The sequence below is a fragment of the Meleagris gallopavo genome, chromosome 2 (genome assembly GCF_000146605.3).
Source record: "Meleagris gallopavo isolate NT-WF06-2002-E0010 breed Aviagen turkey brand Nicholas breeding stock chromosome 2, Turkey_5.1, whole genome shotgun sequence".
NCBI lineage: Eukaryota > Metazoa > Chordata > Aves > Galliformes > Phasianidae > Meleagris > Meleagris gallopavo.
Genome location: NC_015012.2, coordinates 85405170 through 85429161, shown reverse-complemented (window position 1 = coordinate 85429161; position 23992 = coordinate 85405170). Strand labels below are relative to the sequence as shown.

At 36.4% G+C, this 23992-nt stretch overlaps 1 protein-coding gene across 1 annotated transcript; it reads right to left on the bottom strand.

The window, feature by feature from the left end:
- Positions 1-23992, bottom strand: LOC104909958 (CUB and sushi domain-containing protein 1-like). The gene is made up of 6 exons (XM_010707862.1): positions 23814-23992; positions 21754-22080; positions 19486-19680; positions 15153-15291; positions 6417-6604; positions 1-233 (listed from the first exon to the last, which is right to left on the bottom strand). Exons 2-6 carry the CDS (start codon positions 22001-22003, stop codon positions 1-3), a joined length of 1005 nt encoding a protein of 334 aa, XP_010706164.1. The 5' UTR covers positions 22004-22080; positions 23814-23992.

Genomic DNA, 23992 nt, shown 5'->3' with positions numbered 1-23992 from the left:
TCAGCTTCCTTGGACTTCTTCCATCTGATGAACATGACACTTACCATCACAGCTGGGTAATGCATGATTCCACTGATGGTTTCTTTCACATATGAGTGGTTCTTCATCACTCAGTGTATATCCTGGATCACAGCTGAAAGTTACTGTAGAGCGGATATTAAAATTGTTTCCATGGCGATGGCCATTCACAGGAATTCCTGGGTCAAGGCAGGAATCTGATTCCAGAGTAACACCTGAAAACACAAAATTTTATGTTTCCCCCTTTTTGAGACAGTAAACAGAAAAATCACAGACAAGCACAAATCAATAAGCAAGATGAATAAGTAAATCCTAAAGAATACTTGTTAGCATTGCTTAAAAACTGGTGTGAGATATAAAGGGCTTTGTTTAGCTACTGTCGGGACAGTTTTTCAATTGTCAGTCTTGTGGAATAGAGAACCTCAAACTAAGTGGAAAAAAATAGAGCTCTATATTTGACTAACCAATGGAAAAAAGAGACAACATAAGAATTGAGCATTTGCATCTATTGGAAGATGTTAATTTTAAAAAATTAACATGAAATTCAGAATCACAGAATATCCCAACTTGAAAAGGACTGAAAAGTGCAACTCCTGCCTCTAAGCAGGACTATGCAAAAATCAAATCCTGTTGTCTTAGAATGTTGTGCATAGGCTTCTTGAACTCCAGCAGATTAGCACTGTGACCACTGCCCTAGGGAGCCTGTTCCAGTGACTAAACATCTTTTTTGTGGTCAGACCTAATCTAGTACATAAATTGTCTAATATACTCCATTTCATCTACTCCATTTTTGATGCGGTGGAGTAAGTCAACTTTCTTCCGTAGAAGCAGTTGTTAACTTAGCAAACAGTACAATATAAAAAAACCTATACTTGATGAACTAAGAAGAACTTGTAAAATTCTACAGATACAATCTAATGCATCAAAAATAAAAAATAAAATGAAAGCTTATATAGCTATATAACGCTTATCTGAAAGAAGAAGTATGGAGTAATTACACTGTATAGAAGAGTCTATACAGTATATGACAAATTAATGTGGAACTACACATTGAACTTGGGGGGGGGAGGGGTGAGAACTCATTATTTAGTGTAAAGTCACTATTTATCCAGGGCTACCACATAACATTAAGGATTAAGTAAAGGTAGTTTCAAAGAAAGGAAAAGATTGACGTACAAGGGCATAAAGTAAAGGTTTTACAATTTGTGGATATGAAGAATAGAATCAGAACTACAACTGAAAACATGAAAAAAATAATGATTCTATTTTACTCGGAGAAGTATTCCCCATACCCTCCAGCTATTTTTCAGTTAAGAATTCTGCCATAAGGTACCTACTTAAATTCTAGATGAGTCAATTTCTTCTAGACGTGACTACATGTTCTTAATGCATACAGAACATTACAGAAGGGAAACAAGATTCCCTTTGTTTGGCTTAAATGGATTAATATACAGACTCAAAAAACCCTTTTAAGTACACAATATTCATTACTATAAGTGGCATAAATAAATATTAATAGCACATTAAATTTTAACATTAATGCACTATTTTTTTCACAAACTATATACTGTGTTTTGAGGTATGTTACAATAGATGGAAGTCCATGGCAGAGCGCTTAAAATTCTTTCCTCTTTAAGCACCCCTTCAGCCCTTTCACAACACATACACTGTTTTGGGATTCTGAATCATGCATATATAACAGGTAAAATTTTATTAGTTTTGTTTTGAAATGATAAAATATGACTTTCCAGGTATTTTCAAGGACAACAGAGGGTGTAGTAATCCTTGCAACTTCCAGCTTTGTAATTGAAATAGTGGTGCTGCATAAAAAAGTCAGCTTGGGTAAAAGGACTTCACTTTAAGTGGAAAATATTCAGATTTGATGTTTAGCAAACATACACAGACCTAAAAAGAAAACATTTTATATTGCTTCTTTGAATAAGATTTTTTTTTCTTTCTCAATGGGAGATAATTAAGACAAGCTTAGTAATGGGTAATGTCAAGAATCCTGACTCTGAAAAGACAACGTTAAAGTATACATGAGAAATTTTGGCATCAAGTGATAAACTGTGTGTCCAGGGTTTGAAAAATCACACTATTTATAACAAGTGGTTGAATAAATATAAGATTGAAGTCTAGATTAAACCTGTATCCTTCCTCTCCCACTCTCTCTAATGCAGTATTTCCTAAAAAGAGCAGGGAGTCAGTAGCTTCCCCCAAAAATATGATCCTTTGACTTTGCCGTGCATCAGTGAGAATGACATAAGCAAATAATATTCTATCCTATAATTTAAAAATACTCTTTTTAAAGGAACATAACATACAATCCAAAATGAACTGCAAACATACAAACAAATCAGATGTGGTACATCACTGTATAATTGAAATATATGAACAAGCATCCTTAAAAATTTTACTGTCAATATTGACACTTCATCAAACATTCATCAACTTTCTGGTATGCTAGCTATATAGGATACTTCATTTATTATTAAAATGCATATTTTGCAAATGGAAATATAATTAATTTTTTGAAACTGGTTAAATAGAGTTCATTAGATCTCAAAAGAGGAAATGAATGTGTTGATATATACAACAAATGAAGCATAAAACAGATATACAATTTCATTAACTATAAACTCATATATTACACTTACAGTTAAAATAAATAGAAAAATAAAATATTAAGGTAATATCGTTAAGAGATTGTTTAAATAGTGCTCATTGTTTGAAACAGATAAAGAAAATAAGGCTGGTTAGACAAGTAGAAACCAAAATGTGGCTAGTGCTATAACCACTGTTAGCTGGGGAGCAGTTCCTGTGCTATTCAGTGAAAAGAACATTTTGAACACTGGAAACACTTCAGTTAAAAGCAAGAGTGTTATTCTTTGTTATCAATATAGCTTCATCCAGAACATCAGTGAGGCAGGTGTCAGAACACACTTCCAAGCATTAGAATTGGAGACCATACAATTAAATTATGGAGGGGTCCCAATTTGAATGCATGATTCAGCTAGCATTAATGCACCTTGCCCACCTCAAAACAGCACGGACTTGTCCTTGCTACCTGTTGAGAACAGTGTCTGGGGTAGGACCCAATGGTCTCTACAGTTCCCTTCCAACCCCTATAGTTCTGTGATTCTAGCTGAAGTTATCCCTAGAGCTATACCCAAGTACTGAATGGGAAGATGCTAGTTGGTATGGGTTGCAATCATATGTGAGATTAGGCTTAAAGTTAAATAGTAGGAATGACTAAAAGATTGGAGCATTAAAGGTCGTCTGGTCCAACTCCCATGCAATGAACAGGGACACCTGGAGGTAGATCAGGTTGCTCAGAGCCCCACCCAACCCAGTCTTGCGCTGGGGCATCCACCACCTTTCTGGGTAACCTGCACCAGTGAAGAGAGAAGCTGATATGTGAAAGCAGTGAAATGGGAGGGTAGATGTCAAAAGGAAAGCATGCTGTTATTACAAGAGCTTTTCTCATTCTTTCTCCAAAGAACCGTTGAAAAGCTCCTTCGCTAAACAGAACCTGGAGGGTGTTTTCAGTGTAGCGGAGACTGCTTATGCTTCATATGTAAGGATTTCCTGGTACTTTCACAGTCCCTTATCACAATATTGTGTAGTATGTTCTTACATTGGAAATGTTTGTTTAAAGATGTTAAGTATATGAATGTAATCAAGCTTTTTTGTAAACATTGAAAAAGAAAAAGAAAAAAAAAGAACATTTAATCTCACATGTGGCAGTTGATGTTTGCATATTTTGATATTTGTTTGATATTTTCTTTGAGTGTATTTTTATATATTTTTGTTACTGAATTTCTGTCTCTGTTTTTGTCACTAGATATGCACTGTAGATTTTCTGATTTTATCCTAAGAGAATTATTTTTTGACGGTCATCTATAGCAATATCTGAATACATCCAACATTTACATTATTAACTTTTGAAATCTGTATCATTAAAAGGGATTTTAAAAAAGCTACACCAATGGTTCTTGTATTATTATTTATAAATGCCTTGCAAAATTGATTCTTTAGGAAAATCATTTATCAATTTCTCAAGTTGGGTGACATTTGTATTCCTGAAAACCACTGACTTTATCATAATTGTGTTACCTACCTCATTCATCTATTTCTTGAGAACTATAAACTCTGTAATTTCATGGGCGCTTTCTCAAAAATTGCCTTTCTTATTCTAGCTCTCTACAGGTTCTTATTATTCAGAGTAAAATCAACTGCTGAAAGAAAAAGTTCTTCCCCAATATTCCACTACCATTTTCAAGTGTAATCTGCCACCAAAAGTTTGATGAATCATTTTTCGTATGCTGACTATTCGCGAAGACTGTAGTTTGAATGAAAAAGTGTAAGAAAGCATTTCATTCTAAAACTGTGAGCTGTTTGAATCTTCTCAAAACTTTCAACTCAAGTTCACGAAGGCTGCACATTTTAAAAGTTCTAAAAAGTTCTTTTCGAAAAGGAAATCTAAACAATCAAGTTATGGCTATTATTGGAAGATTTTCAGGACACTTCCATATAAAAGTTGATTTTCTGAAGAAAATATTCAGATACTTTTTTAAAACCTTATAGTTGATGGCCCGTTCTTCTACACGCAAAATATCTTTAGCACAAGCAACCTCTACAGTAAAGTCTATAACAGCAATCAATTTCGACCTCATCTGTTCCCAGCAGAATGTGCAGAATCTCCACTGAATCATTCCACCTGATTTTGCTCTTTGAAAACTATGAGTTCATCTGCTTAGTACTTCCATTCTTGTTACTATAACTACATTTCCCCAGTATATGCACTAAATATGTTTATTTGTCAATAAACAGATAAGGATCAAGAAGGGACTTACATCTGATATCCATCATAGAAATGCTTCACGAGCTCCAAACAATGACTAGCAAAAGGATAGAGAGCCTAGAACAAATTTTAGTCATGTCATATGAACAATTGTATGGACAAAATGCAGATGATTTTTGCTCTCAGGCAAAAGTAGTGCCAAAAGAAACCAGTGTGACCAGAGATGCTGTGACTGAGCCTTGTGAAGCAAACACCTCACATAGGCATGAAGTGTTCAGCAAACTTTTTCTGTACAGCTTAAGCTGCAGTATACACTTCATTATGGTTTCTGACAGGTAGGCTATTTTTGTTTCACAAAGTGGAAATTCAGAGCAAGATTCAACTTCAGCTCAAGATGCTTCTACTAACATATCTTTATCCTTTCATAGTGAAAAGTTAAATGATCAGAACAGTCAGGGGAAATTAGGAAAGAAGCAAAGTTATAAGGAGAGAAATTCTATTATCCAAATAAATGTTTCTTGTGCCATTACCTATTGTTATCCTTTCATAACCAGAAAGTCTGCATGGAACTAGTGGATATGGATATGGGTAAGGACTTTGGATGATCCACACACCTCTAGTACAGTACTTGGAAACTAGGTGTCCTACACCTAAAAAAAAAAAAATAAATGCTCTAATCCTCTGTGCTTAGGCAACTTAATAAAGCCCCTGAACTTTATTTCAGGGTGAACTGAATTGGTTCCTGGACTCTGTTGATTGCATTGACTAGATCTCCATAGATCAAAATGGAAATTTGCTTGCCTTTACATGAATTAGTGGCCTTGCCATCGCCACCTTGTCTGCATCAAATCTAAAGCATTCACGATCTCCAAGTTTTGATGCAGCTATAATAAAATATGAGTTTGGGCAGTCATTATACATGCAATGTGACAGCAAATTTACTGCAGTCAGGTTAGTCTGCAAATAAGATTGGAACAACTGACAAAAGCAATGTTATTTGTGTAGCCTAGCCTAACCATACTAAACACATGCATTCTATTCAGTATCAACATGAATAACTACACTATCATGTAAAGCTCAGTAACTTCTGAGAGTTTAATATATGTAATTCTATGTATCTAATTTTAAAGAAAATAGTGTTATAGTGATTCTAGAGTTCAAAGGGAGACATACTGTGCACTGAACTGCATTGTGGAATCACTGTGGCTAAGGCACAATTCTGCTCTGTATTGCAAAATACATAAAAAAAATGGAGAAATAATGAGAGAGAGGCAGTGAAGGTGGGAGAAGGGGAACAAACAAAATCAACATATCTTTACCCTGAAGGGTGAGTTTCTAAAATGGCTTTCCATTTGGCTAAACACCTAAGGCAAAGAACAGTCTGCATAAAATACAATAACTCATTAAGTAAAATTTTCCAAATGAACTAATGGTTTCATAGCTATCTGTCAGTACAGTTTAAGAGTAAACATAATTTGCCCTTATACAAATATAAATACCGCCATTTATTTGTTCATGTCTCTTTGCACATTTTCAAATTGAATGTTATTTTTCAAAATTAAATGAAAAGATGTCAGAGAAATATCAGACTTACTCTCATAGTGAATTAGGAAGCCAACGCTGGAACGACTGTTATCTGTAGTGAAGAGCAGATACATGTAATTGCCAGTACTGATAAGGAACTGGGGTGCTTGTGTTCCGTGGTATTCTCCAATTAACGGTGATGAGTTAGCTGGTCCATCTCTGACTTCCAAAGTATCATAATTAACCTCAGTCTGAAATCTGAGAAGAAATATATAAGTCTGGTAGGCAGAAGAATGTTGTTAGAAATTCTACTCATGTACTGAGGAAGGAAGTCGTATATATAAAAATCAGCGTATCTACAGATGATTATCTGCATTTCATTACTGTGAATAGCAACTTAGGAAGATCTTACGCATCTTTTTTCTTGTTTTGTTTTGTCTATCATATAAATACTGTATAAAATTTACAATGTAGTCATAATATGTATACTTCAGATCAACCATATGACAGGGTTTCAAAATCACATCTGCAAATGTGCAAATTGTCTCTTAGAAAACTTTATTGAGAAATTTCTTGCTATCAGATTAAAAAGAAACAATTTGACATTATAGAAACACCTTCAATAATATTTTATTATTTCATTTCAACAATTACATTATTTGATATTTGTTGTTTGGCAAAAGCTGTTTAAATATTCAATGCTTAATATTTTAACCAAATATTCTTTTCTAACACAGTTCACTATCTATAAATAATTTATTTCTCCTATGAAGTTAAAAATAAAAGCACTAAACTGAATTTAAACCTTCATTTTGAAATTTGTTACAGATTTCCTTGCCTATCTAAATGTAGAAAAGAGAACACTAACAAGAAAGCTGATTTACAAGAAGAAATAACATTAAAATCAACAGCTCAATCAATATCTTTGTCAATCACTAAACCACATCACATTTCCCCAGTTCAGAAAACATGTCTGAATGTGCAGTCATCCACTACCAGCTGTTTTTAAATCAATGGCTCAGATCTGCTCTTTCTGTAGATGAAAATTTGACTGACATTTCTTCACATCAAATTCATTTCAAGATAGTTTGTGATTATATTAAATATTCTTGTGAATTGTAACATCTAAACCTTTGCACATCAATTTTCCTATCAAAGAAGTATATACAATTACTCAGATATCCATACAGGACTGCATACATCTACCGACACAATGTTCTTACTTTTATAAAATGCTAAATTTTCAGATTAAGTATAAAAAACATACATGTTCTCCTGAGACTGTTCTCTCTTTCCCAAAGAGTTTATTAGTTCAACTGTTCAGAGTAAAAAACCTCTGTCCCTGTGCACTTGTTTCAAAATTCATGCTCTTAAGTCGTCTATCTGGTACAAGATAGATGTTTAGTGGGTCTGGAGGTAAGAAACTATGCCCTTGTAATTAATGACAATGGCAAATTACCAAACATTTGAAAAAGCAGAGATACATGTAACACCCACTCAAAGTCAAAATAAACTCTCTACTGTGTAGGCAACAATGACAGAATGAACACCTTTTCCCATTTAGGCCATTTCATTTTACAATCAAATTTGCATTAGGCTTGAAGTCATCTTTACATACACATCAATATAACTAATAGAAAGTAGTAACTTCTGTAGTTCCTGCTGTCTCGAGACCCTGATAACAAAAACACATTCAGAAATCTGAAAGTATTTGTTTAACTAATGACTGGAAACTTTGATTTATGCCTTACACACGGTTCTCCTCTTTACCCAGAAAACTCTCTAAGTTTGTGGTCCTTTCAACCAAACTACATACTCTGTTTGGGTATACTGGCTAAAATCAAGATGGCTGATTTCACTGCTATCTACTCTGAAAGTGGAATAAAATGTTTGTGCGCATGTTAATGCATTAAGGATGCTTGGGACTTGTCTCTGGCGCTGAAGACAGCAAATATGGAATGACCTACATCCATATTTTTACATACTCTGGCCCTCCAAACATGAAGATATTATTTAAATTTCTTGTTATGAATGGTTGCCTGCCCACAGTTGTTCCTGAACCATGTCTGACCTAGCTGACAGTATCTAGCAAGTGAAGTAGAAACTAGTTCAAAAACTGTGTAAACACTGAGTTTTTTAATCTAATAGTTTTTCTGGTACTGTTTAGATTACCAAAATAGACAGAGGGCATCACTCAAGTACTTGACAATTATATTCAGTACCTTTCCATAATTTTAAAGATTATATGTATTTATTTACGCTGAAGCAGAATAAAGAAAACAGACACATACTACTAGTCCGGTTTTAATACTCTATTTGTACTCATTATGAGTGGACTCAAAATCAATACTTCAATATTTCAATTACTTTAACAGTTGTATTTGAGAGGGGAACTAGTTAGAAATAAAGTGCTTTTAGCCAGCAAGTGCGGTTTTCTTAGCAGGGTGGTGTGACAATGATAGGTTGCAGACTTGCTGGAAAAAAAAATCCTACAGTAACTCCTACAAGAATCACAGAATCACCAAGGTTGGAAAAAACCTACAAGATCATCCAGTCCAATCATCCACCTATCACCAATAGTTCTCACTAAACCATTTCCCTCAACACAATGTCCAAATACTCCTTGAACACCTCCAGGGTCAGTGACTCCACCACCTCCCTGGGCAGCCCATTCCACTGCCTGACCACTCTTTCAGAGAAGTAGTATTTCCTAACGAATCTCCCCTGGCATAGCTTGAAGCCATTCCCTCTAATCCTATCACCAGTTACACGAGAGAAGAGGCTGACCTCCAGCTCACTACAACCTCCCTTCAGGTAGTTAAAGAGAGCAATAAGGTCTCCCTTGAGCCTCCTCTTCTCCAGACTGAACAATGCCAGCTCCTTCAGCTGCTCCTCATAAGATCTGTGCTCCAGACCCCTCACCAGCTTTGTTGCCCTTCTTTGAACCTGCTCCAGTGCCTCAATGTCTTTTTTATAGGGAGGGGCCCAAAATTGGACACAGTACTCGAGATGCGGCCTCACCAGAGCTGAGTATAGGGAGACAATCACTTCTCTGCTCCTGCTGGCAACACAGTTTTTGATACATGCCAGGATAACCCTGGCCTTCTTGGCCACCCGGGCACACTGCTGGCTTACGTTCAGCCGAGCATCAATTAATATCCCCAGGTCCATTTTCTCTACACACTCTTCCAGCCTCTCTGCCCCAAGCCTGTAGCATTGCCTGGGGTTATTGTGGCCAAAGTGCAGGACCCGGCAATTGTTGAATCTCACCCTGTTGGCTTCAGCCCAGCTACCCAGCCTGTTCAGATCCCTCTGTAGGGCCTCGCTACCCCCAGGCAGATCAATACTTCCAGCCAACTTGGTGTCATCTGCAATCTTGCTGAGGATGCACTCAATGCCCTCATCCAGGTCATCAATAAAGATATTGAAGAGGACAGGCCCCAGCACCGACCCCTGGGGAACATCGCTTGTGATCGGTCACGAGCTGAATTTAACTCCATTTACCACCACTCTCTCTCTTGCCCTCCAGCCAGTTCTTTACCCAGCCAAGAGCGTACGTGTCCAAAACAAGGGCTGTGAGCTTCTGCAGGAGAATACTGTGGGAGACAGTGTCAAAGGCTTTGCTGAAGTCTAGGTAGACTACATCAACAGCTTTTCCCTCATCCACAGATGGGTCACCATATCATAGAAGGAGATCAGGTTGGTCAAGCAGGACCTGCCCTTCATGAACCCACGCTGACTGAGCTTGATCCCCCAGTTGTCCCGCACATGCCGCATGATCTCCCTCAAGACAATCTGCTCCATAACCTTCTCTGGCACCGAGGTCAGGCTAACAGGCCTGTAGTTCCCCGGATCCTCCTTACAACCCTTCTTGTAGATGGGAATCACATTGGCAAGCTTCCAGTCTTCCGGGACCAGTCAACAAAGAACGCTGATAGATGATGGAAAGTGGCTCAGCTATCACCTCCACCAGTTCCTTCAGTACTCTCAGGTGAATCTCATCTGGCCCCATGGACTTGTGGCAGTCCAGTTGAAGTAGTAGGTCTCTGACTGTTTCCTCCTGAATTGTGGGGGGTTTAGTCTGCTCCCCAGCTGAGCTACCAGGTCAGAGAGTGGAGTACCCTGAGGATAACTGGTATGACCTTTAAAGACAGATGTAAAGAAGGCATTCAGAACCTCTGCCTTTTCCTTATCCTCAGTGGTTACTTTTGCCAGCCTCATCCAGTAAAGAATGGAGATTCTCCTTGGTCCTCCTCTCACAGTTGATATATTTGTAAAAGAGTTTCTTGTTCCTTTTTTCTCCAGCAGCTAGGTTGAGTTGAAGCTGGACTTTTGCTTTTCTGATTTTCTCTCTGCACATCTTAACAATTTCTCTGTACTCTTCCTGAATTGTCTGTCCCCTCTTCCACAAGAGATGCATTCTCTTTTTCTCCTGGAACCTCAAGAATAGTTCCCTATACATCCACACCAGTCCTCTTCCCCGCCAGCTCACTTTGCGGCTCAGGGAGACAGCCTGCTCCTGCACCTTTAACTTCCTTTTTGAAGTGCAACCAGCCATCTTGGACCCCTTTACCCTCTAAAACTGAATCCCAAGGGACTTCCCTGGGAATTGCTGCCCATTACATTGATCTTTATTTCCAGAAGATTCTAATTCATCTCAAAATTTGAAACTTATTTCTAGTTCACTTTTCTGTTTTTAAGGGTTGGAGCATTACAGCAACCTTTGCACTATCACTGAAAAAAAAATACTATGGGAATTTCTACATTCTTACTGAGAGTGCTTAAATAAGAGTAACTTAAAAAATATTTTAATTTCTATTAGCATACTTATGTTGGTAAATAAAATAAGACACTCTCCAAATGTCCCAGAGAATTTTAAGAAGTCTTAAAACTGCTTTATTACACTATTTTTCATGTGTTTAGGCAGATTTTGAAGAGGCTTGTTTTACCAGCTACCCAATGAGTTTTCATCAATATTCAAAACAACAAAAATTTTCCGTTCAGCATTCACCCTTCTAAGTTCTTTCCTTCCGACTCAAATCAATCAGACATTATTCTTTTGTTGCCCTTACAGGCATTAGCTGTGACCTGAAATGCAGAATGTTTCAATGTAAAACATTCATGGGGTTATTTTATCATCTGCTGCTATTTCTGGAGAGTTTCTAAGTACTCTACTAAAGGATATTTGTCTAACAATATTGAAGTCTCATTAGCTCAAGAGGGAGCTCATTTACATTATGAATATCACATATACAGTGCAAAATTTCATTCTGGCAGCTGCATCTGGGATAGCAAGACATGCAATGAAATATAAGAGGATTTTATTTTCCCTGGACTAGGCAAAGTACATGAAAAATATTGTACTTGTTGATTAACTGATTATTGATACTGATTTTGCTTAATGGTTTGTAATTTAATAACATTAAATCAATCAGGAGAGTTAGTTTCTTTTAAATTATAAAAAGGTTTTCTATTCGAGTTTTGATCTGAGTAGCAAAGCTGTCATATTAGGAGAAAAGAAGGGGATGCAAAGGGATATTATTTTTTTTTTAATCATCAACTTCCCAACACTCTTAAAGATATTTATTCTACGATTCAATAAAGCCATACAATTTTCAAAACCTACCAGGAACACATCATAAAGTTCCAATGGAAGCTCTCCTGTCTACCAAAACCATTGTACTTAATAGTATGACTAACATGTTACTGAAATACTTAGGGAAAGAAGACCAAAGCCTCATCTTAATAATACTGAAACTTAAAACTTTTGTTTAATTTCATCACAGTTTGATTTGTATACAAAGCTGTATAATTCTGTGAATATGTGCATCTGTTGAAAATTCAGTAAATGTAGTCTTCAACTCAACCATATGGCACAGGAAATTTTTTTTTCCAATAATTTCTTGAGAACTATAGTGGTCACTCTGGTAAAGTATGCAAGTACATGCAACCTGTTTCCTCTTATAAATATTAAAATGCTCCATTTTACAACTAAGATGTCTTTTTGCTTTCACTACATTTTGAAAGAAATTCTGAAATCTCCAGCTTCTGATAATTAATTTTAAACTGAAAGGGCAAAGCTAACAAACAAATATAAGTTCGCAATTTATACAGAAAAATTTTAACAAGGACAAGAAAAAACAGTGTCTTAAAATTCTGGAACTTCCTGTTGAATGCAACGAACACAAGCCAGCAGCATGCCCAGGTGGCCAAGAAGGAGCACAGACCTTATGAGGAGCAGCTGAGGGAGCTGGGATTGTTTAGACTGGAAAAGAGGAGGCTCAGAGGAGACTTTATTGCACTCTACAATTACCTAAAAGGTGAGGTTGCTGTGAGGTGGGGGTCAGACTCTTTTTACATGTAACTAGTGATAGGATGAGAGGGAATGGCCTCAAGTTGTGCCAGGGAAGGTGCAGGTTGCACATTAGGAAATATGAGCTGCCCAGGGAGGTGGTGGAGACACTGATCTGGGAGGTATTCAGGAAGTGTTTAGATGTTGTATTGAGGGACATGGTTTAGTGGAAAATATTGGTGATAGGCAGACAGTTGGACTGGATAATTTTGGATGTCTTTTCCAACTTTGGTGACTCTATGATTGTATGATTCCATGAAAGCAAACATCCATTACTGAGGTGACATAGCAATTTAATGAAATAACTTTTTAAACAGCTTCCATCCTTCCCTGTTGTTATTCTCTTTGTTATTGACTTTAATCAAGTTATAAGAAGAAATAAAGTTATAGAACAGGACAGAAAAAGAGTTTCAATAAACTAAATATATAGTTTATGTTAATCTTTCACCCTACAGTAGTTTCATCACCACAGACATGATTCCAAAACTCCTATGAATGTATTAGAAGTTCTCATTCATATTTCTTTATAGAGAGTGATAAGAAATGTAACAGTTCAGTGGTTAGTGCAAGCTCTCAAAAGCCATTATTTTATATATTAAGGTGAATACTTTTTCTTACATGATTCATTTTGCATTTACTTAATCTAACTGCAATTTTGTTGCCTACATATCCAGCCCTTTAAGATTCTTCTTTTTTCTTTTTTATGATAATTTCTGAATATAACAAACAGTTGAACACAGACCGCTATACAAAACATTTTACTGTAAGATTATTACCCCCGTTAATTACGTTTTTTATCAAGCAATTTCCCTCTTTGTATTAAAATGGTGCTTTTTAATAGCCATTTACAGAGTGAGATGCAAAATAAAAAATCACATTCTGGAAACCTGGGTAAATTGTATCCAATGTACTTCTATGCTTTCTGACATCAACAAACAAAATCTTCTAGAAATTCCATACTTCTCTTTCCTTGGTATTTCATATACACTGCATTCGATTATTCAGCTATTTCAAACTTTGTATTCATTCAGGACTCCCGAGAGAGGAAGGCTGTCAGTTCTGTTCACTTGCTGTTCAACTTTTTCCTTGTAGCCCTGCTTATTTTAGTAGGTTCCTAGTGGCCCTGCTAAGTAACTACCACTCCAGTCTGCAATAAATACTGTGTTTCCCAAACTGAAGAATGTTGTGAATGTCAAGTTTACATGAGAACATGAGGACACCAAACTAATTAATAGAAGTGAGATATGGAAAAACTCACTGAACACATAAAAGACAGATCTTTTGTTTTACCAACAGTCACTTTCACATTCTTCTGTTCTTCTCTCCATTCATTTACATATTTTTTGTCTCTGCACTTAGACATAGAAGCCTTATAAATAAGTATTAATGAATAATTTTGCTCATCATTGTGGACTTTGCAAAGGTAAAACTAGACCTAGACTACTGCCTCCCCTTGGGCAACAGTAATACAGGAAGGCCATTGCAGTCTAGCTCCAGGCATCATCTTTCGTATTATCCTTTACATCTTTCTCTATGTCAAATGACTAACTAGTGTGCTATTATCATCTAGATCAAGCAACTAAGAAAATGCCAATTTCTTACATATTTTGCAAAGATTCTTAAGGATTGAGATCTTTGTGTTTTAATCATAAATTGAATAGATTCTAGTTGAGGTCTCAGAAAGATGAAACATGGTGCATTTCACATTCCTGGTGCCAAAATGCAGTCTCACTACTTCCTGACTCCATCTAAGACAAGGCTGAAAATAATTCACCTTCAAAAATAATTGTTATTCCAAAGGAATCTGCACATTATACAGGGACGTAATCACTGTGTGTTCCAGCAGAGCTAATTTCAATCCACATTAAGATAACATTTTTACAAATTAATTGGGTTGATTGTTTTAGTTAGATAATATTTAAAACAAACTTTCAGTCTCTGCTTTTAACAGTACTCTGATGTCTTGGCATCTTTGTTTAATCTCTATGCCAGTACACATGGTGAAATCTGAAGTATCCAAATAAAATGTTGAAACCCAGTACACACTGAAGTGACACATGTTGTAGTACTATATATATAATAAGCTTAATTCAGAACTACTTGTACAATTTCTTTTTTCTCTAGGAAATTTATACCCTCCGTTAGTTAGACTTGATCATCATCATGGACAGTACATAGTTGTTCATGAAGACAAAAATAGTGAGGAGTGTAAAAGATATCGCTACTGATGTACTAGCAGACGGACATTTACTGCATATTGTTTAAACCATGAATTCATAGAATATAGATGAAGCTTTAACCTTTAATTTTCTGGAAGGACAGGAATAACTAAGTACAGTGTCACGTGGCAATCATTTCTTATTCTGGTTTGAGTTCTTAAATATTTTTCTTCTTTATTGTTATAAAAAAATTGTGTTTGTACATTACTTGGGTATTTTCCTTTATGATTCCCACCTGTCAAAAGTAATCTTAATGGAATGTCCTGGTCTTGCTTCAATCACCCATTCGCAGTTAAGTGAATCCTTATAGTATCCTGGCCACCCTGGTGGTAAGATCACACCACTCGATGCTGTCAAATGCCCACCACATGGTGCTGCAAGAATAAAAAAAATACACTATTTCTAATGCACTATTTTATATTCAAATAATGCTACAAAAATTAATAATAAACAATTCAAAAGTATAGAAAAAAGTTTAATACACAATGCTATTTTTCTTATTTTTCTGTAATATTATAAGCACCTTCTCTCAGTCTCTTGTCTTGCAGTGTATCTCACCATAGCTTATCACTCTACACATACCTTAATCCACAGAAAGTGGCATTTGAAATTGCAAGCATTCCTTAAAATTAAAAAATAACATACTGTCATTTTTACTTCTAATATGACTCCATATTTGTGTGCAAACTGGTCCAAGTAATGTATTGCTTTTTTTTTTTTTCTTTTTTTTTCATCACACTGCCATCTAGTACCCTATTGAGTAATGTCTCAGTTCAGTGGAAATGATTGTTATGAATATCCCACTGAACTACAGTTGGAAGGGCCCTCTGGAGATCATCTACTCCTGCTCAAAGCAAGGTCATTTACAGCAGATTACACAGAACCATGTACAGTCAGGGTCAGCCCTCTCTCCAAAGGCAAAGACTCTGCAACCTGTCTGGGCACTGCGTCCCTCTGTTTGATCACTCTCACAATAAAAGTTTTTTCTTGTGTTTAAAAATACTATCCTGTATTTCAGTATGTGTCCATTGCCCCTTGGCCTGTCAACAGACAATTTTCTTTACATCATGGAATCAGGTGCTTATATGCTCCAGATCTCTCCAGAGACCTGAGTGTTCTTTTTTAGACCAGATGACTGCAGTTATCGCAGCCTTTTCTTGTATGAAATCTCCAAGCTTTTAATCATCTTTGTGACACCACCTGACTCATTGCTGTATGGCCCATATCTTTTTTCTGCTGGGGGTCCCAGGTCTCTGTACACAGCTCTGCAGACACAGACTTAACAAATGAGTAAAGGGGAAGTAAAGGCACCTTCTTTTCTTGAACTTCAACTCCAATTCTCCAGCCTGTCACGGCCTGTTTGAACAGCAGGACAACCATATATCATTTATCAGCCACTACTCCCAGGTTTCTGTCATCTGCTGGCTTGTTCAAGGTGTATTTTTGTCCCAGTATTCAGGCTGTTACTGAAGATTTTCAATAGCGTTGGACTCAATACTTACTCCTGTGGTACACCACTAGGGGCAGTTTTCCAGCCATTCGCTTTATGCTATTCACTGATCACAACCCTCTCAGCACAGTAGCTCAGCTAGTTTCCATTCACCTTGCAGTTCACTATCTAACCAATATTTCATCAATTTTCCCATAAGAATCTAATATGATATAGTGTCAAACACCTTGCTAAAACTGAGATAAAAAACATCTATTACTCTCCCCTCATCCATCAGGCCAGTCATCTCACTGTACAGGGCTGCCAGATCGGTCAGACATAATTTCCCCTTCATAAATCTATTCTGACTGCTCCCAATCATCTTCTTATCCTTCAGTGTTTGGAAATGGTTTCCAGGAATATTGGTGCATCACCTTTCCCAGTGATCAAGGTGAGACCTGGAATTCCTCAGGTCCTCCTTCTTTCCTTTCTTGAAGATAGGATTCAAGACCTCTGGAACCTTCCTCGGTCCCAAGACCTTTCCAGGGCAATTGAGAACAGCCTTGATACACCCCTGGCTAGCTTCCTCAGCACTCACTGTGTTCCATCAGTTCTTTTCTCATACACCAAGTTTGATTAATCTGATCTTCTTCCAATAGAAGGACAAAAAGAATTGAAAAGTGGCTAAGAAAGCAACATGGTGAGGCATGGAACATCTTTCAGAAGACTTTGGTGAAGGATTAAACAATATCAGCAGATAGTGAACACAATTTGAGAAACATTAAGTCCATCTTAAAATTAAATTTTTATAGAACAGGGCTTTGGGATGATGTATTCTACCAAAGGCTATTTAGCAGTTTAAAACAGAAAAGCTTTCAAGGTTAGATAAATTTATCTTAGTATCATTTGTATTACACTCAAGTAGTCAGTGGTATCATTATCAGCAAATTCCATATTGCAGTGCAGGAAATTTTGTTATTTCTCTTCTGTTTCTTGAAGTAGTGACAAGCAAACCTATTATGCCATATGGAAATTAATGTTAACATGAATTTGTGAGTAGTAACTTAATACTCGTAAGTTTGATTCAATGCTTCTACCAGAAATTGAACCAAGAAACATTATTTTGATTTCATTCATGACTCTCACTTATCTCTGAGAAGTTTTTCCAGATTTAAGAAAGTCAGGGAGGTGGAGAGGGAGGAGGAAGCAACTCACAGAAATGAAATATACAGAGTTAATTGTCTCTGAGGTAAAGTAATCAGCCAAGAAAACAGATAATGAAGTGTATTCCATGGCTTTTAATTAAATCTGGTCATATTAAAACATGAACCAGAAGACTGCTGACCCTCAGCTGATTGTAACACATCACATACTTCACATATTCCAGGTATTGCTTATATGAGAGACTGTTAATTATAGAGCAATACAAAGCAAGAAAAAAAAAAAACAACGGTTACTCAGAAATATCTGACAACCAGAAGCATACTAAATCATCTCTAGACTAGCAAGGATGCTTGCTCCATATTATAATTTAAAACCAGAAACTCCTTTTATTAGCAATTAAAAGTGAATACGCAGCAAAACAGAATAGATCTTGAATGTAACTTTAATGATCTACATTTCCTTCTATAACAAAACATACAATAGACAAAATCTAATATGAAGTTGAATCCTTTTACCATTAATAAATAGCTAATGCCCAACAAGGTTCAGAGAAAGGATAATCGAGGGATATCTACGTATTTTTTAAACAGTTATTTCATTTATTTTCTCTACCATTTTTTAATCAAAATGGCTCTTTTACCTTTATGTTTGTGGCACAAAACTACAAAGATTACACTGAATATTTTAACAATTGTGTGCATAAAGTTTCAAAATGAAGAAACATCTTTTGATGAAGAACCTCCCCTATGTTCTATGCCTTGGTGTGAGTCGGTTTTTCTGTAAGCAAAAAAGAACAAACTTGCTGCACGGCATAACTCATATGGTTTTATCAGGATAAGAAGTCTTGCAAGCATACATAGGTTTGCATACACAAATATCAGACTCTAGAATTCTTCCTAGTATTTCTAAGTTTTCTTAGAAATGCAAAGTCTTATCTGAGTTGAGTTGCCAAATCATCCAGATAATAAAAAAACTTAAGAAAGGGTAAAAACAAAAACGACCAAAACACCCCCCCCCCCCAAAAAAAAACCAAAAAACAAAAAACACTTTACAGCAGCTCTTAAGAGAGAGGAGTGAGAAAACTGCGTGAGAAACAACCCTGCAGACATCAAGGCCAGCAAAGAAGGAGGAAAAGATGCTCAGGCACTCATGCATAGATTCCCCTGCAGCTCTCATTTCATTAAGTGCCTGAGTATGTAACTATTGTTTACAAGAAGATATACAGCTTTCTGAATATTACTCTTTATTACTTTATTACTCTGTGCTTATAACACGAGCACGCCAAGTGTATATTAAATGTACTCATATGTCTTGCCATATGACCTATGGAGCACCATCATTGTTAAGCACCAAGGAATCAGCCTATTTTCTCTTTTTTGCTCTTACTGTACTTCACCACACAGAATAGTACAATTTTATTCTGTTTCTCCACTTAGGGAAAAACAAGCAAATAAACTTGGAAATTTTTGATTAAATATTTTAGGGTATATAAGAAATATTAAATATAGCTCTGGTTTTCACAGTATTTCTAAGGAGAAATTACTGTGGATTAATATGTTATATACAGAATTTCAGGTATACCTTTGCTCTGAGAAAATTAAAGGTGATAATTTTTAAAAAGAATTTTAAATAGAAACTTATTTCACTCTTCTATGTTCTATATAATTATATTCTTCAATATGCTACAGCCAAAACTGTTATAATAGCTATAACTTACAAGCAGGTAATTATGGTGATAGGTAGAGTTTGAAAAGAATAGCAACCAGATTTTTAGAATGCTAATTTATTTCAAGAATATAAAAGCAAACTTGTTTCTATTATTGTACTCTCATTAGACTGGAAAAGTGTTAAAATAAGACAAATAAATAACTTCAGCTAAAACATTCTTATTAGTGTATGAAAGGTGAAAAGTAAGCTAAATTAAAATAGTTTCAGTATACACACTGTAGGAGCAAAGTAAAGACTGAGTTCTTACCTTCACAGCGGGGGACAGCTGAGCTCCATACTACATTTCCATCTTGCATAATGCATGTTATGGATTCAGAGCCTTGTGTCTTCACAAAGCCATCATCACAGTGGAAAGAAACAGAACTTCCAAGAAGGAACCTGTCTCCAAAACGTCTCCCATTTATAGGAATACCTGGATCATGGCACTCATTCTGACCAAATGCTTTTAAAATATATAATAATAGTAATTAATAATAATAACCATCACCATTCGAATGTCCTAAACTTTGTCTCTTTTTTTGACAGGCATTGGAGATAACCTTTATAAAGCAACAATATTACAATGTAACTGAAATTATAGAAAATGCCCCACTATAAAACCTGCATTAGATTTTATGACATTTGATGACAAATACAACATACTTCAAATTCTAAAGCTTTTTAGTTGAGTGTGACACGAAAACAATTTGTTTAAATCTCCCATCTGTTTGCCTCTACATTACAAGAAGCGTAGCTTCACATTGAAGCTAATCCAACATAAACAGAGCTGCTAAAAAAACTATACCTTCTGCCTCAGCTGGACAGACAACTTCCCAGAGGGATATAGACAGCAGCCAGCTTCCAGTTAGTGGAGTGGCAACGAGGATTATAATCAGTGGGAACCCACACCTCCACCATTATGCTTGTAGTGACTCGTAGAGAGTAGCATGGGTGTACAGAAAGCTGGAATCCATTTCAGGAAGTGTATGCAAGGCAAAACACTTTAGGGGAAACAGGTGAGTGCTAGTAACCCATAAATCTTATATATGTAAATCTTTACAGGGTAGGGTGGGTGATAGACTGGAACAGAAATGTGCTTACAAGTTTATAGATGGTGCAGTTTCTGAGTGCCTAAAATTGTGGTATATCTGTTATACTGCAGATACAGATCATAACTGAACATGAGATAGTGATGTGACTTTGTCAATAAGAAGGTAATAGCATTGTTGGCTGCATTAGGCCAACATCAGCATCAGTATCATCAGCAGGTCAAGAGGGCTTATCCTTCTATTCAGCACAGGTGAGGCCTCACCTGGAGTACTAGGTCCAGTTTTGAACACCCCAGTACATGAGAAACTGAGATATACTGAGAAGAGTACAACATAGGGACGTCAGGATGATCAAGAGACTGGAGCACCTCTCCTATGAAGAGAGGATGAGAAGGTGAGGACTCTCAGGTTGGGACCATTCAGCCTGGAGAAGGGGCTCACGGGGATCTCAACAACATCTATAGAAAACTGAAGGGGGGGCGTAAACAAAACAGAACCAGGCTCTTTTCAGTGGTTTCCAATGACAGGACAAGAAGAAATGGGCAGAAAGTGGAGCACAGGAGGTTCCCTCTGAACACCAGGACCTGCTTTTGTTCTGTGTAGGTGATAGACCACTGGTACATGTTGCCTAAATAGGTTGTGAAGATCTCCAAAAGTCACTTGGATGTGATCCTGGGCACCCTGCTGTGGGTGTGCTTGTTTGAGCAGGGAACGGAGCAGATGGATCATGAAGTTTCAGCTAACCCCAATTATTTTGAAATTCTGTGATTCTGAATCTACAGCTCACAGACTGTCCGTTGCTTCATTAATTAATAAAGTGCTTTGATCCTAAATTGATTTAAGCCATGTGAGTGGAGCATTTTTTCTCAGCAACACAGAGGAGGTCCAGAAGTACTAGCACTTTGAATGAAATTAGGGTTTTCCTATGAACATGAATGAATTCCCATTACTTATTTCTGTTTCTCACTGTGGTAGATACATGTGCTTAGACAATTCTAGCACATAGTGTAGGCACTAAGCACTAAGTAAAGTGTGGTGGAAAGAACATGCAGTGAGAACTCTTGAAGAATTTGATGCATTAGTATTATATTCCTAACTATATAATTCTCCAACTGATTGTCCTCATTACTGTCTACCTTAACTTCTATAGAATGGCATATGGAAAAAAGAGATCTGAATAATTTCAGACAGAAGCAGACCTAAACTTCAGGCCTCCCATTTTCTGTCAAATCTGTTAATCTCTACACTTAGCCAAGGTAAGGATCTCCCTTTTCTTCTCCTGCTACTTGTGACTAGTTCCAGATATGCTAACGAAAGGAGTACCAGGAAAACAACTGAAAGTAACGCATTTATACAAGTATTACCATTTTGCATTGTCCCCTTTTCTGGGGCAATCTATCCCTTCATTATAAATAAAAACAAGTTTATTTTTCATTATTTTGATTAAAGAGAGTTTGGCTAGGCAAAATAAAAGCAGAGATTCTTACTTGTGTAAGTGATATTAAATCCTCTTCCAGTTGTAGAGTGATCTGACTGAAATTCAAGTCTTACTATGTGCCCACTGCTCGCTAGTTGAGAAGGGACTTCATTGCCAGAAAAAGTGCCAAGAGGTGGTAAATCTGAAATCCCATCATCTTTCACAGTAAGGTAGTCAAACTGAGGTTCAACATCAAAGTCATTGAAAATCAGATGGATTCTGCTTCCTGGCTCTGAGATAATCAGCCATACACAGTTCATGTTGTTCCCATACTCCTCTGGATAATTAGGTGAAAGAATAATTCCAGATGGTGTGGTGAAGTTGAAGAAACATGAGACTAAAGAAAACAAGGATAGATTCTCAGAATATTCTTCATAAACACAAAAAACACTTGTCTTTCTATTCTTGTGGAATATGGTATTTTTGAAGCCTAGATGTGAAAACCACTACACATGCAGCCTTGCAGCCTGGAGATGTATAAGATTGTTACAAGATGTTTACAATTTAGCTCTGCAGCTTTTCAAGTCCCCCAGTGAGGCCACCTGACTGCAGCTGTGCTTGCAAGATATTATAAAGATGACATAGAGAATGCCAAGAAAGCCAAAGTACTGCCTGATTTGTCAGAATTTGGAAAGAATCAGTAGGTTTGCTTGTTCTAAAATAAAAATGCAAACTTCAAATTTGAATGCTTTTTATTTTTATTTTTTTCTAAACTAAACTAAAAGGAATGTCTTTCAAAATGTATTTAGAAATCCAAAGCAATCAAGCAGAAGGGCCAATCTCTGTAGCACACAAAGTTCATGATGATGCATAGATCAGTACAAATGTAGCTATGTCTCAGTCAACTACCCTGTTTCCCTTTGATAGAACAGTATGATTAAACATAGATGATACTTTTGTAAAAACAACAACAACAACAAACTAACAACAAAACAGTATATTCAGAAAGAGGAAGGCTTACTGCATGGTCATTAACACAAAGAATAAATGTTACTCAGCTCTTCAAGTGCATCAAACCAAACTCAGTGTCTGTAAACGTTCTAAGTTTGAGTTCCATTATATTTTATAGGACATGTGGCATGTTCACATCAAATAGTGTAGCCCAGTAAAATATTCCACACTGCTGCCAACATAAACTAATCTAACAAGCCAATGCAGCATAGTACTGTTCCAAAACAGAACTTCAGTCTTCAAGGATATTGCACCCTCATCATCTCATGCCCAGGCATTATATGCTTAGACTCATTTCCACTTTACACAAACAAATTGAGGCTGCTCCCAGTTTCAGAGAAAGCTCACTCAGCTTGGTCAATCTTGTATCAGCATAGCTGCAAAACACATATATTGTACAAGTTTGACTCCTCTGGACTCTATTTTGAAAATCCAATACTGAATTATAAAACTCTTTATGTAGGAAAATGTGATACTATCTGGAGAACTGAAGTGACTAGTGCACTGTACACTAGAAAGATTTACTCTATTTTACACTAGAAGGAAAAAAAAAACAAAAAAACAAAATTATTTATTTAAATCAATTACAAGTTTACCTAAAAAATATTTTATCTTTTTAAACAAAATTCACACATCTAATGAGCTAAACTATCCTTCTTCCATGTTAGATATATTCCCTAAATGCATTCATATATTTTTAGTATAATACGGGAGAAAAAAAAAAAGGAAAAAAAAGGAAAAAACCCACCAACAAGCACTTTTACTTTACTTACATCCACAGACTGTTTTGCAGTGCCAGAATCAATGTGCATATGCTGCTGAGTTCTTTAAAACACTTATGTGCTATTAGATGGAGTTCAATTAGAATCAACACAAGTATTTATTAAAAGTATTAAATGATAAAATTAAATATAAAATGAGGGTATGAGCATTCTAAAATAGTCCTATGTGATAATACCCACAAGTGAGTTACTATGAAACCAACTAAGAAAAAAATGACCGTCTCACAATTCCTCAGGGTACTCTGAAATGCTTTCCTGCTGGCTAATCAAAAATGTTAAGAACAGTGAGAGGCGAAGGTCAAGAAATGATTACAGAAGAAATAAGAATAACTCATACAAACACAGCTGGGTTTGTTGCCAGACCACTGATTGTTTTGTTGACATGTAATCGTTCTCTCTCCCACCAGTTCAAAAGCTGCTTGACATTCAAAGGTAAGTGTATCTCCATGCAGAAAACTACTGCCGGTCCTTTTCCCGTATGATGGAATTCCAGGGTCACCACATCCTCCTTTCTCA

Coding starts and splice junctions, on each gene's coding strand:
- LOC104909958 (XM_010707862.1), bottom strand. CDS start 22,003: ATGAACTGTGTATGGCTGATTATCTCAGAGCCAGGAAGCAGAATCCAT. Junction 19,681..21,753: donor ATTTAATATCACTTACACAA/GTAAGAATCTCT, acceptor ATATTTTAAAAG/CATTTGGTCAGAATGAGTGC. Junction 6,605..15,152: donor ATTAAGATTACTTTTGACAG/GTGGGAATCATA, acceptor ATTTCTTCTCAG/ATTTCAGACTGAGGTTAATT.